The 17,401-nt window shown below is 33.5% G+C and overlaps 1 protein-coding gene across 2 annotated transcripts in view; it reads left to right on the forward strand.

Moving 5' to 3' along the window:
- Positions 1 to 17,035, forward strand: part of LOC125753972 (zinc finger protein 385C-like) — a 122,807-nt gene extending 105,772 nt beyond the window's left edge. The window contains exon 6 of one of the 2 annotated variants that reach the window (XR_007407010.1): positions 16,547 to 17,035. Coding sequence is in view for 1 of the 2 variants with exons in the window: in XM_049103778.1 (XP_048959735.1) it covers positions 2,161 to 2,283 (123 nt within the window). In the remaining variant the exon portion in view is untranslated. Of the gene's footprint in view, positions 1 to 2,160; positions 2,371 to 16,546 lie in introns of those variants that run through there. The other variant, XM_049103778.1, reaches the window with a different exon arrangement.
- The last annotated feature ends 366 nt before the right edge of the window (positions 17,036 to 17,401 follow it).

A 17,401-nucleotide genomic window follows, 5' to 3' on the forward strand; every position in this document is an offset into this window, starting at 1 on the left:
ATACATTAAAGGGATCTTGCACCATGATCCAATGGAATTCATTCCAGGGATGCAAGGACAGTTCAACACCAGCAGATCAATCAGTGTGATATACCACATTAGCAAATGAAAGATAAAAATTAGACAATCATTTCGATAGATGAAAAAAAGCATATGACAGAATTCGACAGTATGGAAATTTCTCAGAAAAGTAAAAATAGAACATCTTATTTTACCCAAAGAAAGCAAAAACACTAATTTGAAAACATGTACGCCATCCCATGTTCATTGCAACACTATTTATGATATAAGATATAGAAACAATCTAAGTGTACATTGGTGGATGAATGGATAAAAAAGATGTGGTATATATATTTAGTGGAATACTACTCAACCATAAAATCAATGACATCTTGCCATTTGTGACAACATGGATAGACCTTGAGAGTATTATGTACAGTGAGATAAGAGAGGAGGACAAGTAACAGCATGATTTTACTTACATGTAGAATCTAAAAACAAAACAAAACTAGATCAATAGACATAGGAAACAACTTGGTGGTTGCCAGAGGCGCGAGGGATGTTGGTGGGGAGATGAAATGGGTGAAGAGAATCACGATGTACAGACTTCGGGTTATGAAACAAATAAGTCTTGGGGATGTAATACAGAGCATGGGAAATATAGTCAGGAACATTGTATCAACTATCTAAGATAACAGATGGTAACTAGACTTACTGTGACCATTTCACAACGTCAAAGCACTATGTTAGACACCTGAAATTACTATAATATTGTATGTCAATTCTAGCCCAAATTTTTGAAAGAATATAAGTAAATATAAATGTGTATGAACATTTGATTTTTGATACTTTTAGCGTTTTTTAATGGAAAGCTTCACAAATGTAAAAATGCAAATGAATATACATACCAATCACCAAACTTTAAAAATAATATTTTTACCAGGTTTTTAAAAAAGATTTTATTTATTTATTCATGAGAGACACAGAGAGAGGCAGAGACATAGGCAGAGGGAGAAGCAGGCTCCCTTCGGGAAGCCTCTACCCCAGGACCCTGGGATCACAACCTGAGCCAAAGGCAGATGCTCAACCACTATCAGTAGAAAGGGCAGGTGCCCCTTTCTATCAGTTTTTAAAATCTGTACTATATTCTCCTGCCAACTCATTTTTTAGGAGGATTTGATTATTTTAAAGTAAATGCCAAATATAATTAATGAGTGGGTTGAAATACAACATTATTTTAATACATTTACTACAACATTAAAAATTTCAAAAAGACTGTTACTCTTTCAAGATTGTACTTTGTGTGTGTGTAATTCTGTAAACAAAATTGTATAAGTCCAGTGGTGTGCTGATAGATGTTTGCCAACTGACTCTCTGAAAACAACAAAGGAGAAACCACAGACCACTGGTTTACTGCATTTACAATTTCTCTGGTGTAAATACTTCCACTATGACTAATTTGAAGGCGGTAATTTGACATTAGTAAGAACATGGATTTGAAAAGAGGTGCTTATAATAGTTCTCTTGAGCCAGAATAAACTGACTTCAGCACACTGTATAAATCTGCTTATTTAATAACATGATTTGGGCACATAAGTATATATTTCCCTCGGTAATTCAAACTAATATTTGAGTCTTGGGTCATTTTAAGTGTGGAATGAGTAACTTATTTCTGTAAATATTTTAATTTATGTCAATAAGTTATCAAAGATTTGTCAGTTGTCTGTATGAGAGGTATGGAATATGCTATGAGTAATGATTTCTTAATTTGATTTAACAATATCATACATCTGTGTCATGGCACCTTGTACCAGTGGATGTTCAAAAATTTGTTCAGTGCACAAATCAAATGTTACAATATGTAAATGAAGTTATAATTATGCAAAAATACATATTCTCTTTCACATATCATTGAGGCCAGAGAATTGGGTGTTTTATTTAAAATAATAATTTTAAGCTATATAGGTGATTTATATTCAAGATTTAAAAGGCCTCTGGCCACTCTGTTCTCAGGCATGTGAGTCATCTAAAATCAAGAGATGGAAATCTGGGGGATGCAATGTTAAATAATGTGTGAGTGATGTAATTTTATTGTGTATCTCATTAGTAAAATGCTGTAGGAGATGGTAATGTTAAAAAAATAAATCTTTCTTTTCTTAGACATCATTTTTCAGCGTCATCACATTTAAAGAGTCAATTTTCAGACAACCTGATGGGAAATCATATGAAGTTATAATGCAGTACAGACAGTTGCTATTCTGTGGATCAAAAGGAAAATCATGAATCTCATTTCTAATTCAAGCTGCAGTCTCTTTCTGTCTCTTTATTTCCTCTCTTTTTAATCTTCTGCAACAAACAATTTCAAATCTCTTCCACCTAATAAAATGTAAATTACCTCTTGGGTTCACAGTTATTAGAGCAGTTTTATTAGCTCTTGCACTGTGCAGCATTCTGGTAAGGAACTGGGTTATATAAATAATCATCTTTTTCCTTATCTCCTGGCTTCCATCTATAATTGATGGTTTACATCACCTTATCATACAGACAACCATTTCTTCATAAACAAATATGTGATCTGGTGCAGATGTGCCTGAGTGTCCTAAAAAGCCAATATATCAATTTTGCTGCATTTTAAAGCCTACAATTTCATGCCTAACACTTGGCATTGTAACCATGGTATCTGTAGTTAGATGTCGGATCCAGAAACATCAAATAGAAGGATTATTTCTTGAGTCTGTTATACAGTCAGAACTGTAAAAGGGACAAATTGTGAGAGCATAGAAGAAGACTATGTGTAATATTTTTTTTGTATTTTAAAAAATACTCTCCTTAGGGAATTTGTTATTTGAAATGTTTACAAGAAAAAAGTTACAATCAAGTTAGTGTATTCTATATATGGCCCTTAGGTTTTACAGTTCCTCTTCAAATAAAAATATATTAGCTGGATTTTTCCATGTCTCTTATATTAAGAGTTAGTGTGAAGAATAACTGAGCTATGTCTTTCCAGTTTATAAATTTTGATACACATGTAAACATATAAATCTAAAATTTTTGAAATAATATTACCTTTTTCTAGATGCTAAAGAATTTTTGAAAAACATCTAAGCATTTTGATTAGATTCTTTGGTAGACATCTGTTTTAGTTTTTTCCTGCTCAGCATATATTTTCCCTTTCTTATAACTTTCCAACCTACCTTTAGGAATGTTTTCCACTCACTGTACAGTTTTGATGGAAAATTAATCAAGGTGCTCTGCCTATAATCAACAGAACTAGAAGAATTCTTGCATACTCCTTTAGCCAAAGATCTCATATTAGGTGTCCTACCCTCTTTCCTCACAATTAAGCTTGTGGGGTGGGCAGTACTATGTTCTAATTTTGAGCAGTAAGATTTTCTCTCTCAGGAATTATGAATATTACTGTATATAAGAGATTCAAATGAGACTGATTTGTTGTTACTGTTTATTCACTTGTTTCTTTTCCTAGGTGAGGCTTGAGTTTTAATTTTTAAAATAACCAAAAGTTCCATCAATGGATTTAACTAAACCAGATGCAGTTTACTCAAGAGGAATTTAACTACTTTTTTTTAAGTGGGAGAAGCAGCAGCCTTGTGATTTAAAATAAATCCATCAAGTTATTTTTCTCTCTATTTTATATGATGGGTGGATATTATAATAGAAATAGAAAAGATGTTATTTTTCTGTCCTGGATCACAGGTGTCTGATACTGCCATCTAGAGACAATATCTGTCTGGAGACCATTATGAAATAAGATCCAGGAGCAATTTTAGGATGCCGTGGAACTGTATGGGTCAGAGACTTGGACTGTGATAGCTGTATTGAACCAGGCTTACTGCCAATAGCTGGTTAAATGATATACTCATGGGCTTCATTCTCTGAAACCCTATATGAACCATATGATTCTGGAAAAAAAGAACACATTTTTTTTAAGAGTGATCATATTATTCATTGGAGAGAAAAACCTTTTGCGTTTCTTTGGTTTGGTTTTGTGAAAAGTGGCTAAAAGTTCTGCATTCTAAACTCTTTTTCATTCAGACCAAGGACAAGGAATATTCTTGTTTCACCTTGGATAAGTCACTTAACCTGGACCTTAATTTCTTTACCTGTAATAAAATCTAGGCTCATTACCCATATAACAATGTGGTTAGTTACCCCATGAGTTAAAGCGCTTTGCATTTTCTAGTTAAAATGAAATATGTAGTATAATTAAACAATAATACAATGATGATTAATCATTTTTCACAATTTAATTATGCAATGTGTATGATTAATCATTGTAATTTAAAAGGTGTAATAAGCAAGCAGTATAATTATGTATAATGGAACATGAGGTATAGGTTAAAAGGTATATATTAAAATTACTCATAAGTATCCTGGAAAAAATTATTAAATGATATCACTGAATATGTCTTTAATGTAATTAGTCTCAGGATTTTATATGTAAAAGACAGGCATTTCTTTTCCTTTGCACCAGGCAAGGAAGCTTTCCCTTGTTTTCTCTATCTTCTTTTTCCAGCTGAGTGTATATTTTTAAGTGCTCTGCATTTTTTATTCAAGTCTTCTAAAAAGGGAACAGAAAGAGATCTGAGATTTTTGGAAGGACAGACAGGGTCACCTCTCCTGGTAGAATCTTTAATGCTGGTCTTCATTTGAACGAACTATTTAAATATAGTCAGCTTCCATCATACCAACACCTCATGCTTAATTGCCTGAAGTTTGGGCGAGTTTATCCATGCAATGTCAAGAAAAGGTTAGTTTTTTTTTTTTAATTTATTTCAGCAAAAGAAGATGTTCAATAAGAGGAGATAACACAAAATTCCCTGTTGTTCTTGCTGTTTGATACCAAAAAGAGGCAATTATTAACTTTTTCCTCTGTAATGGTGATATAGGAGAAAATATATCTGCTTATTAATTAATGTATTTATCCATTCAGAAAATAATATGGGTTGTCACCATGCTTCATATAAACATCTAGTGGATGTCCATATAGTTATCTAGTGCCTTCTCTAATAGGAAGAGAAGTTTCCAGTGTCACTGAGTGAAATTTGTACCAAAAATGATGGCCTCATTTTCAGTTGAGTTTACTGGACACAAAACAAAACAAAATATTGATAATATGCTGAGCCTAATTCAATAAATTAAGTCTACCTTGAGATTTTTTAGCTTATTTCTGGGAATTAACATTTTTAATAACATCTTTCAATGGGAAAAGACATTCCAGGTTCTAGATAAATGACTGAGTTTAATTTTGTAATACAACTTAGTTGTAAATTAGAGCCTTGCTATTCTTAAAGATAAACCAGGATGATCATGTTATGGCAGGGATAACAAGAAGATGCAAATAGCATTTTTCTGCTTTAATATCCTAGAATCTATGATACATAAATTGAGAGTAGTGTTTGATTAAATCACTAAACGGACAAGGAAACATTTTGAAAAGCAAGTGTCGTTTGTTATGCCTTTAGGGAATGATTCCTCAATCCTACACTTATAAACAACTCTCAGCAACCTCAACAGGAGTTAAGCATGTCTTTGGAGAAGCACATAAGCAATCTGAGGTGACAGGACCCTAGCTGGGTCTTGCCATTATGAGTCATGCTAAAGCAAAGTGTCAGGTAGTGCAACAGAGCTAAGGATGCTGGGTAGGAAGCACAAAGTGTATCTGCTGAGAGCTGTTGATACGGCTTCTTGAAGAAGTGGTCATATGCAGTGAAAAAGGAGGAAAAGAAAAAGGAACGGAGGAAGATGATAGTAAGGCTGATGAAGCCAAAGCAGATTCCACTGTACACCAAGAGGCAGTTGGACTGGGCTACAGAGAATTTATTGATCTTTCTATCTATTTCTGCTCACTTTCCATTGAGATAGTCTTTTAATAAAAATAGAGGAGCTTCTGAAGCCATTCTCTTTGGCAGGGACTCGTGTGGTCATAATAATTTGACCTATTATGTATCTAGAGAAAACAAAATTGCAGATGGGCCCATTATTATATGCTGAGGGAATACAAGGCATAGATGGGAATTGCTAAATTAGTACTGTAAACCTTACCTGCTATAGAAGTTCAGAGCAAATTGCCATCTAAGCAAGCTTTACTCTGCAAGTGATACTTAGTTTAACCTTAAAGGAAATCTGTTATGTAGAATGCAGGGTAGGAGAGCGTGCTATGGAGATGTAATATTTAGTAAAAGTCTGAAGGCGTAATTTGTAGACCAAGTCAGGGAGATGATGAGCTGATCATTTTAGCGTAGCAAAGGAATTCTTCTGGACAAGAAACTGGTATTTCTTGTGTTGGGCTAGAATTGGTTACTTTTAGCTTTTCCCAGTTCCATTGTCTTCGAGGTCTTAATGGCTTATCCTCTGCAATTATAAAGGTAGGTTAGCAAGGGTTTTCATTCATTTATTTATTCATTCATTCATTCAGTTTGGACTATGTGGTGGTCTGTTTTATGTGTCATCTTGACTAGGCTAGAGTCCCCATTTATTCAAACACCTATCTTAGTGTTGATATGAAGGCATTTTGTAGATGTGATTAATGTTTATGAGTTAACTGTAATTAAGAAAGACTGTCTCTGATAATCTGGGAAGGCCTAATTCAATTAGTTGAAAAGCCTTAAGAGCAGGCTATGGCTTCCCAAAGGAAGAAGAAATTCTGCCTACAGATAACAGCTTTAGCTTGTGCCTGAGAATTCCAGCCTATCCTTCATAATAGCTAATTTAAGATTTCTGATTTACCCAGCCAGCTCTACAATCATGTAAGCCAATTCCTTGCAATAAATCTTTAATATATATCTCATAATGATTCTATTTCACTTTTTGGGACCCTGACAGACATAAAGTGCCATAACAAGTAGATTTGAAGGGGAAGGTGTACTGGGAAAATAATGTTATATTAGGAAGATGTTATGTGAAAAGTGGCTTATGGAAGTTATATTAGGAAGATGTTATGTGAAAAAGTGAGGCTTTAATAAATAATGACTAAATCTAGTGAGATTGTGTGTTGGAGGTACTGACTGGACTGTTAAACTAATTCAATGAGAAGTTTGAGACTTAGTTTTATAGGACTGGACATGGAGTATGGGATTCCTGGCAAAACAAGGGACCTGAGGAATCAGAGTAACAATTGAAGTTAAAATCTATTGGAAAAGCTGATGTGGAGTACCTGGGTGGCTCAGTGATTGAGCATCTGCCTTTGGCTCGGGTTGTGAGGCAGAGACAGAGGGAGAAGCAGGCTTTCCATGGGGAGCGCAGTGTGGGACTCGATCCCAGGACCCCAGGATCACAACCTGAGCCAAAGGCAGATGGTCAATCTCTGAGCCACCCAGGCATCCCTAAATAAATAAAATCTTAAAAAAAAGAAAAAAAATCTGATGATTGAGAATGTAACGTGGAGATTCCAAGTCCAATGCACCTTGGTTGCAGATGTTTTGAAGCCAGATGGAGATGTAATCAAGGCTAGGGCATATCAGAGGTGGAAAGAGCCACTGACAGTGGATGTTGTTCCAGGAAGATTCAGTTCGGCTTGAAGAGCTAAGGGCAGGATGAGATTCAAAGTACTAAAACAGCTTTGGATGCCACAGCTCTATGTCATAAATGAAATAACATATGACACAATTAAGGCAGTGTTGATAATAGAAAAGAACAGGATAGAGGAAGGTGATATTAAAAAAGAAAAAAAATCATATTTGCAGAATTACAAGAATCGGAGGAAAGGGAAGCAATGTTCTCCCTGAATTACAAAGTGTTTAACATGTGAGATCAAAGTGCACAGATACACACTTCTATATGACTCTTATCAGAGCAGTGATCTGCAGTGACTCAAATATTCTAATAATTTGCCTGCAACAAACTTGCAAACATATTAAGCTATTGAGCAATGAATATAGGCTGCTTTATTTCATTTTTCTTTATTCTACTTTTCTCTTTTTGAGTTAATTTTAATACCTTCATTTTTTTTCTTTATAAGTGATCTGTTTCCCAGCTCTACACTAGGACAGTAAGTGCTTTAGTAAATGGTCCTACTTCAAGATACAGTGATCAGCTTTTATTGTAAATAAAAGTAGATCTTCCAAATGTTGAGAGTCAAGCTTTCTGTTTTTCTCAGCTTTTGACAATCTGAAGAGACAAAGCCTCTGAAGTATCATTTTCTATATGTGGCCACAAGATTTTGTCTCTGAAATTATTATGAATTTAATGAGAAAATTAGAATATCGTTATGCTATCACTGGAAAATATGTGTAGCTCTCACTTTTAAAATAGTTCTTACACAACTTTTCAAAAAGATATGTTGGAAGTAGGCAAATGATGTCCATTGTGGCAAAGATATGAGTGAATGCTGCCTTATAAATCAAGAATTCTTACAAAATTATCTTTAACCCCACTGGTCCTAGGAAGCTACCTCCCTGAGTGAATTATTGCACAGTACTCAACCAATCTATGATTTCCTGAAGCCCTCAAGCTTAGTTTAATGGTAAAAGTTTCAGGCCAGTCCAAGTGAGTAAGAGTTACATTTTAGACCATTGGCAACCTCAGGCAACTTGTTACTGAGAAGTAGCTGCCTCTAAATGAATTCACTTGTTAGGGTCTCAGAACAGCTGTCACAGAGGCCCTGCATTGAAGAGAACAAACTCTGTAGATTTAAAATAAGAATCTGATTTAGCAGGAAGGGCTGCATAAAAACTGTACCAGAAAAGAAGAAAGAAGAAAATATTTCTTGTGGCCTCCATGATTTTATATTAGTTGCAGTGCATATTAATATTAAAGATTAACATAAACCAAAGAGAGAGAACATCAGTGAATGCTCATTAGAGAGATAAAACAGCATATCTAAAATCCTTTCTTAGGAAATCTCCTTGTTTTAATTTGATGAGCAAAAAATATAACCTTACTTGTTATCAGCATTAAGAAATCATTTGCAGTATGTCAAACCGTATAATTATGTTGACTTACAATAATTAATAGAAAAACATCATGAAGAATTACTGATGAATACTGTATAGGAATAATGAGGAAATTGATCTATTTCTTCATTGTGGAACATAATTAAAATTTATAATTAAAAGTATTATGCTATGTACTAGGTATTTGGTAATGTTAGATTTGACATTTTAAATTAATGACTAGTATGATTATTTAATAGATGGTATTGGAAATCTAATTTTCTCAAAAGTAAATTCAGTAATTTCCTCATGATATATCAAAATAATCTCATATAAATTATAGTTTATTTCAATGGTGCCATATTATAGAAATAAATAATGTCTATTTGATTTTGGTTGTTGGGAAATCCTTTCAAAATATGTATGTTAAAAGATGTGTATGATAATGTTTTAGAATATAGTCATTTTTTTTCCCTTCCCTGAATTTCATTCTTTTCCATAGAGCATACTGAACAGGTAACTGGCTTCATATTTCATTATTTTGGTGAGGACTGTGGCACACCAAAACATAGAAATAGACAACATCTATTCTTGGATTTCTCTTTTTTCTTTCAAGGCCAAAGTTCACGTGTGAACATGGACAGTTTATAGAGGTGGAGAAAAGAGAAGTGGGACCATCTTACCTCATTACCTGTTACCTTAGCTCTTAGCTCAAGACTATGGTAGTACTCTGGAGAGCTGGCAAAGCTCTGTGGTGGAGTAGAGTTTTCAGGAAACTAAGGCAGTAGACAAAGGCACAAAGGGAAAAGAAATGCTGTATTTCCCTGCTCAAATATAGAAAAAAAATCTTTAGGTTCTTTTTTCTTTTTTAGTGAATCCTAGTTTTTCATATTATACATTATTTATTTAATCACATACTTATTTTTGAAAATTTAGTTGGTTTCCAACTTGTATTTAATAATAGTACTTTAAAATGTGATTTATATATTTTTTATCATACCCAGCCTCAATTGTTTACTTAGAATAAATACCTCCATTTGGAAGTTTAGAGTTTATATATATATACATATATATATATATATATATACACACACACATATATATATGCCTCTCTCTCTCTCTTTATATATATATATATATATATATATATATATATATATATATATATATATATACGTATATGGCTCTTTGTGTGTGTGTGTGTGTGTGTGTGTGTGTATGCCTCTTTATGCATATGGGCATATTTCTTTCTGGAAAAGTTTTGGTAATTTTGAATCCAACACAGAATGTGTGAAGTGGTTATGTCAATATACTTCTGCTACCATTACCTTTTTTCCTCATTTTTCTTTTTGCCAGTTTAATGGGAAAAAGCTTACATACTTATTTTAAGTTATATTTTTTACTACCAGAGAGGATGCAACTTAAATTCTTTTCAAGTTGTAATGATTTTCCTTTTAAAGGAAAATGTCTATTTTTTAAAAATGTGAAGTGTTTTTAATGCTTTGTAAAACCTTTATGTACATTAAAGATATGGTTTGTCAATGAAATATGTTGCAGAAAATGTTCTCCATTTGCCTTCTACTTTTTGGTCTTATGTGTAACTTTGTAAAGGGACATTTAGTATTAAATGTTAATGTAAACCATTATATTTTTAATTTCCTTTGTGTTTTTAAAATAATATGCCTCTTCCATTTTCATTTACAATTAAGTTGAAAAGCTGTATGTATTTTATTCTATTTCTATCGTGTTTTCTGTTTTTACTACCAACCCTAATCATCCTGAGACTGATGTTGCCAAAGTACAGTAGAAAATAATTTTCCTCATTCATTTATTGATTATCTAGAGATTTATGCTGATAACTGTTGTTGGCTAGTCATGTGCTGTGTCCTGAGGATAAAGGAGAGTATATAAGATATCGTCCATGCCTTTAAACATTTTATTTCTTTGAGTGTGTCACCTAAAAGCAAAGAAGGAATCTGCATAAAGTATGTGAGAGATCATTGACCATTTAGAAGGTGGAAAAAAGCCGGTGAGGCATGTGTAGAGAATATGAAAAGAATCACAGGATAAGAGTAAAAAAAGATAATCAAAAGCTAGATCACACAGAGCTTCATTAGAGACGCTAAGAGACTGATTCAACTTACTAAGGGCAAAAAGTTGTTGAAGGATGTTGTAGCAGGGATGGAGCATCGTATAATTTTGCATCATCCTGAGTTTCTGAATAAATATAAATATTGCATTCCCCCCTGCAATCAGGAACACCCATATTGGATTGCTCTGTGTTGGGAGATAACACTTGTTCTGTTAAACCACTGAAGCTTGGTTATTATAGCAGCAAGCAGTTTCCTGTCCACATATAGTGAAGGTAGAGGATGTCCATTGTTGTAATACTTGTCATTTATTCAGCATTGAAAATATAATGGTTGACTTCTTTTTTTTAAGATTTTAATTTATTTATTTGAGAGAGAGAGAGAACACAAGCAGGCATAGAGGCAGAGGGAGAAGGAAAAGCAGACTCTCCCCACTGAGCAGGGAGCCCGACAAGGGGCTCAATCCCAGGACCCTGAGATCATGACACTTAACCAAAGGTAGACACTTAACCAACTGAGTTACCCAGTTGCCCCAAAATATAATGGTTGATTTCTAATTAAAAGTCAGTATATTAAATCCTACGGTGGTTATAATAATAAGATGTTGTCTGCATTTAAAGTATATGAAGAGATTTCTGGGGAAATATTAAAAAGAGAACGGAGGTCAAAATGTAATATACCTTAATAAAAAATTTACTAGCTGGGACATCAGCTTGGGAGTTTTCTTTCCTCTTGAGTATTCTTCCTTGTTGTTCAGCATCTAGTTTCAGTCATGAATAGGATCACTTTAAATGATTAAATGATGAAACGGGGGAAAATGAGCTTTAGAGGTTGTCTTATATATAAATGGCACATGTGTGCGTGCACACACACACACACACACACACACACACAAATTTTCCATGAAAATTTTCTTGTGAGATATGAATGTTCAGTCATACTGGTTGTACCACGTAATGTATATAATTACAAGAAGATTTAAGTGATACAAGACTAAACTCTTACCTCTTATCACAGTGCATTTAAATACATGAAATGGTAATGTTTTTCTCTCAATAGATTGCTTTATTTTTGGAAGGTGCTTATACTATAGATAGAAGTGTTGGTTGAATACAGTGTTTCTCTTTTTAGTGTCTAATGATAAGGAGTGTAAACAGAGAAGTCAATTGAGGTTCGCAGGTTGGGAGAGTAGGGTTGGAGTTTATGCTGTTATCTCTGCAAAAGCAAATTGTACAGGCAAAAGCAATGAGCATAGATCAATTTGGCCTGTGGAGTTGAGTTTCTGGTAAAATACTGCTCTACATTCCACCTCCATTTACACTTGCCCTACAGGTTATTATTTATTATTGAGCATTATTACAAATTCTTAAGAGAAAGTAGTATAATTCATTTGAAGTGATGCTACGCTATTGTGCATGCAGTATACTCAAGTTCTTGCAATTACTATTCTAACTTATAGGGTAATGAGCTGTTATTTAAGTTACTTCTTGTGGTTACAGCATTAACAGATTCATTTCTATTTGTTGAAGTATTATGCTTATTTATAGTCATTAGGGAAAATAGTTTTTATTTAAGTGAACTCTGAATCATTATCTCTGAATACTTTATATATCCTTTGTAAAATGAACTAAACAAAGTGGTTAGCTTGATATAATATTCTATGAACTATTTCATAAATAAAATTCTATGAACTATTTTGGGTTATTGAGGAAATTTTGAGCTATTTGAGGAAGTTTTGTTGACGTTTTTATCAATTACATTTCAGTAGTTACAACACACTGGGAATCAACATTACATACTTATTTCTAGGTTATCTAGTTATTATAAGAGTGATGCCATGATATTTACTTTGTATTGCAAGATGAATTGTATATATACATAATACATTATTACTGTCAGCAATATATCAGGTGCTTCTGACAAAAAATGTTGTTTAAAAATTAAATAAATTATGCAGTAAATAATAACTAGGAATTTATTGACTATCGTCCTTGTGGTGTACCTTACATTAAACCAAGGACTATGTAGTATACAAGTTAGGTGCAGTGTGTAATTGTTTTCCTAATCTTATGGTTGAGAAGACAAAAGTAATGCATGAAAAGTAAATAGAGAAAGGACAACAAAGTTAATAAATCACATGGTAGCTGAATCTAGAAGTTCAGAAAAAGGTGAGTGAGTAGAGGCTTTAGCATTCAGAATATTTCCTTAAACAGTTTAAATCTGAATTGAGATGACTGAGTAAAAGTTTGGATTATTAAAGAAAATGCCTATTCAGAATTTGTAGAATATCAAGAACACATACATGTAAGTTGGATATAGTTTTGTGTGTTAAGGGAACCAAAAGGTGGAGGAAACAATGGTTTTCAGTGAGAAAACAAGTCAACTAAGTAGAGTGGGCAGGATTAGAGAAGGCTTTGAAAGCTGTGTAACAAATATATAAAAATTTCCATCATCTCTCGATCCATCATTATCACTTATTGATCTATCCCAATTCAGAAGCTCTTAGATCTCTAGATCAATAATGAAAATGCTTTTGTGAACTAAGAGTATAAGTTTTAATTTCAGTATATTTTCCCTCCAAGAACATTTCTTCTCTATTCAAAACCTGGTGTTTTTAATCATTTAAATAATTTATACAAGACGAGTGCCTGGGTAGTGTAGTTGGTTAAACGTCCGACTCTTAGTTTCAGCTCAGGTCATGATTCAGGATCATGGGATTCAGCCCTGTGTTGGGCTATGTGATCAGTGTGGAGTCTGCTTGAAATTCTCTCTCCCCCTCCCACTTGTGGTCTCTCTAAAATAAATAAATACATCTTTTAAAAATATTTATACAAGACAGATTATCTTTTTTGGGTATAAATTCAATGGTTGGTTGATGTATGGAAAGCAAGCTATTATTAATTAACTGTTATGTTTTAGACTTGGGGCTGGGCACATCATGTGTTTTATTATATAATGCTTCACAGCAGTGCCTGGAGTAGACGGTTTTATCATTGAACATTGATAATCAGGGACATTAGAAATATGTTGTTAAAAAAAAAAGAAATCTGTTGTTAAGCATCCAGATCTTTAATTCCAAAGTCTATGCTTTCTTTTATAATCAAGCTGCCTGCCATATCAACTTGTCCTTGGTTAGATCTATTAGATGTGTTCATCTTTGTTTCACTTCTTTCTAAAATAATATGCACTCTATACTCTCCTTTTTTCCCAAAGCTCAGATGGTCATGTTGATACCAGGTGCCCCTGTACCTTAGCTGACAGTTGATGGAACCAAAAACAGGTACCCGATCTAGGTTGAGTCAATCAGTTTCTCTCACTATAGAAATTTGAACTAAGATACACAGCAATAAATTGAGCAGATATTGGTAATTAGATCTGTAAATGATGAAGTAGAGCCAGAATCATTGCTATGAAGAGTCATGGTATGTTGCATATGAAACTTATGTGGAAGCAGAAAATAAAAGCCTTAGAGAAGAAGCAAGTCCTTAGGAGGAAAATGAAACAGATATGGATTGAGAAACAGAGGAATGCAGGAGTGTGTGTCTTTGTATGATTAAAAATGTCTTTATTAGATTCTTGTGATTGAATAGACATAAGATTATGGGTTCAAAATCCTGTTTCCATTGCAAGTTGTGGATTTTGTGTTATTTTACAGCATCTTGTGGTACAAAAGAAAAGCTGTATCCTAGTTCATTTTTATCTCTTTTTAAGCAGTTTAGTTTTTCTTAGTGGAAAGTTGGAGGTTTTGTTGTCATTTTTATTTGTTTGTTATTGTTGAGGGCAAATATTTCAACGAGCCACTGTGATTTAGGTATACAAAAATGACACATTCAATTTTATTTAATAAGACTCTGCTGTAATTTTTCTTCTTCATGAAGGAGCACTATAGTAAAATAATTTAAACCAAAGTTTTTGCTTGCCTTATGTCACTAGGAAAGTGATTATTCCCAAAATTCCTGTACACAACTATCATGTGTGAATGTTGTATAAGAATGTCAAGACAATTCATCACATTTATAAACAGTGAATGTAATATATATAAGTAATAATTCAACAGTAATAGTATGAAATCATTACTAGTTTGGGTGCTCTGCATGTAATAAATTATTTCTTTAGTGTTAATATGAAATTTGACAGTGATTTTTGAGAATGTCTCTATGCAATATAAGTCTAATTAGAAATAATGAACAGCGCATTTGGAAGGGGTCAATGGATTTTTCATTTCATATGGCAACATCTTGAGGCTAGAAATATTTTAGAAAATGATACAATTTATTATTCCATTCCTTTTCTTTAAAGATTTTATTTATTTATTCATGAAAGACGCGGAGAGAGGCAGAGACATAGGCAGAGGGAGAAGCAGGCTCTCTGTGGGGAGCCTGGTATGGGACTCAATCCCAGGACCCCGGGATCATGTCCTGAGCCAAAGGCAGATGCTCAACCACTGAGCCACCCAGGTGCCCCATGTTTTTCCATTTTACTTTATATTTTATTTGAATATTAAATATAATATGTATATTATACATACCATATTACCCTTTAAAGATATTTCATGCAAAGGTAGACTAGGTATAGACAAAAATTAATGCTTAGATGATATAGGTATTATTCTATAGATGTTTGTGGATGGCTGTTTGTCCTATTTGGCCATACAGAAATGTCTTCCTTTAAGCAAAGTTAGACTATATTTTGAATGACAAAATAACAGGTGATAAGAGCAGGGGTTGAAAAGAACAATTGCCACAGTTCTTTGAATGATTCTAGTGAGCTAAATTGTTTAAACTACTACTTGTTTATTTAACAAATATTTATTGGGTATTCCTATTGTGTTGCAGGTATTCTGCTAGGTGTTCAGAATACCCCAGTGAACCAAACAGACAAATAATCGTGCTCTTGCTGAGCTTAGGCTTTTTCACATGTCCATTTTTCTACACCTAATTAAAATGCATCATAAATGCTTGGCAGCTTTCACCAGTAATGTGCAAAACTTGATGTGTATTTATGCCTTTCCTTTGCATCTACTTACTCATTCAATTTGCTTGTTCTCTCAAACGTTGAGAGCAGAGTGCTTGTAAATCCCTACATTTTTCAGTGCAAGATCAGTTACAAAGACCCATGGCAGTGCTACTTCAGAGAACATACAAAACTGTCATAAAAGGCTGACCCCTCTAGGGTACCATTTATTTGCAAGATAAACAAGCTAGTTGTAAAACCAGGCAATTCATAGACATTAGTTTACATATCTAGTTTGGGAAACTGTGAGGAAATCACGGATGTATTTGGAATTCCATTTGTGCATAGTACTTCATCAGGAAGATGAGAAATAGTTCAGGGTAAGATAAATGTGGGGTTATTGCCAAATCCATGTAAAATCTCAATCTAGAGATCTCCACAAGATCATTGTTGGCTCTACAAAGAAAGGCTTGGGAAGACATACACTTTAAGGGATAGAGAATTTCATCATGAGCTAAAATAACATCATTGAGCCAGGATTTAAATTTAAAGAAATCAAAAGAAACTGAAAAAGTAAATAAGAATATATAATTTTGTCTCATTATGCAAAAGGTTTCCTGGGGACGCTCTTAGAGGATTTGAAAGAAATGCATAGCACAGAAGCGATTGTCTTGAGTGGATGCAGCAAGTGGTGGCACTGTGAAGTCAAACCAAGGGAATTGGGTACTGTCCCGTGGCTAGAGGCACCAGAGAGAAACAAATCCCTCAAAGTTCTGTTGCTGTAATAAACAGAGTTCCAGAAAGCCATTGTTAGTTGAGAGAGAAGATCTTCTGGGTTCTACCACCAGGCAATTACATAGCCATTGCCAAAGGTCAGCTGCAAGAATCCATAGCTGTCAAGAGGCATTGCTTTTAGGAAAATTTTATGGAAGTTATAACTAATGTCCAAAAGCACTTTTAATATAATGCCAAGTGAAAATGAAGGATGTAAAACTTTCTGTATAATATAATATCAAGAAATATGTATATTATATATGTCAATATATAGAAGATAAGAAAAAGAATACATATTTTCTTCAATGAATATGATTTAAATTTATAATCATGGAGAAGTGTTTTTTTGTAATTAAATCTAATTACTATCAAATATTATGTAATATACACTCTGTTTTTTTACTTAAGTCCATGTTAAGTCCCTCTGAAAGAGTTTTACAGTTTGGAGACCTTTTTTTTTTTTTTTTCTGTGCATCAAAGTGGATTTATTAAAATATTAATGTAGGAGTGAGTGAGGAGTGAATGATAATTTCAAAGTCCTGTATTCTTTACTTTTGTAACTGATCAAAGGGTGAAATAGGGGGAAATAAAGCATAACTACTTCAAAGATATCTTAAGAATAGCTTAAAATACTAGTTACAACCATAAGAGTTATTATGATTTGGGTTCCATTCTCATGGAAGCCAAAAATAA

The sequence above is a fragment of the Canis lupus genome, chromosome 29 (genome assembly GCF_003254725.2).
Source record: "Canis lupus dingo isolate Sandy chromosome 29, ASM325472v2, whole genome shotgun sequence".
In the NCBI taxonomy this organism is placed as follows: Eukaryota; Metazoa; Chordata; class Mammalia; order Carnivora; family Canidae; genus Canis; species Canis lupus.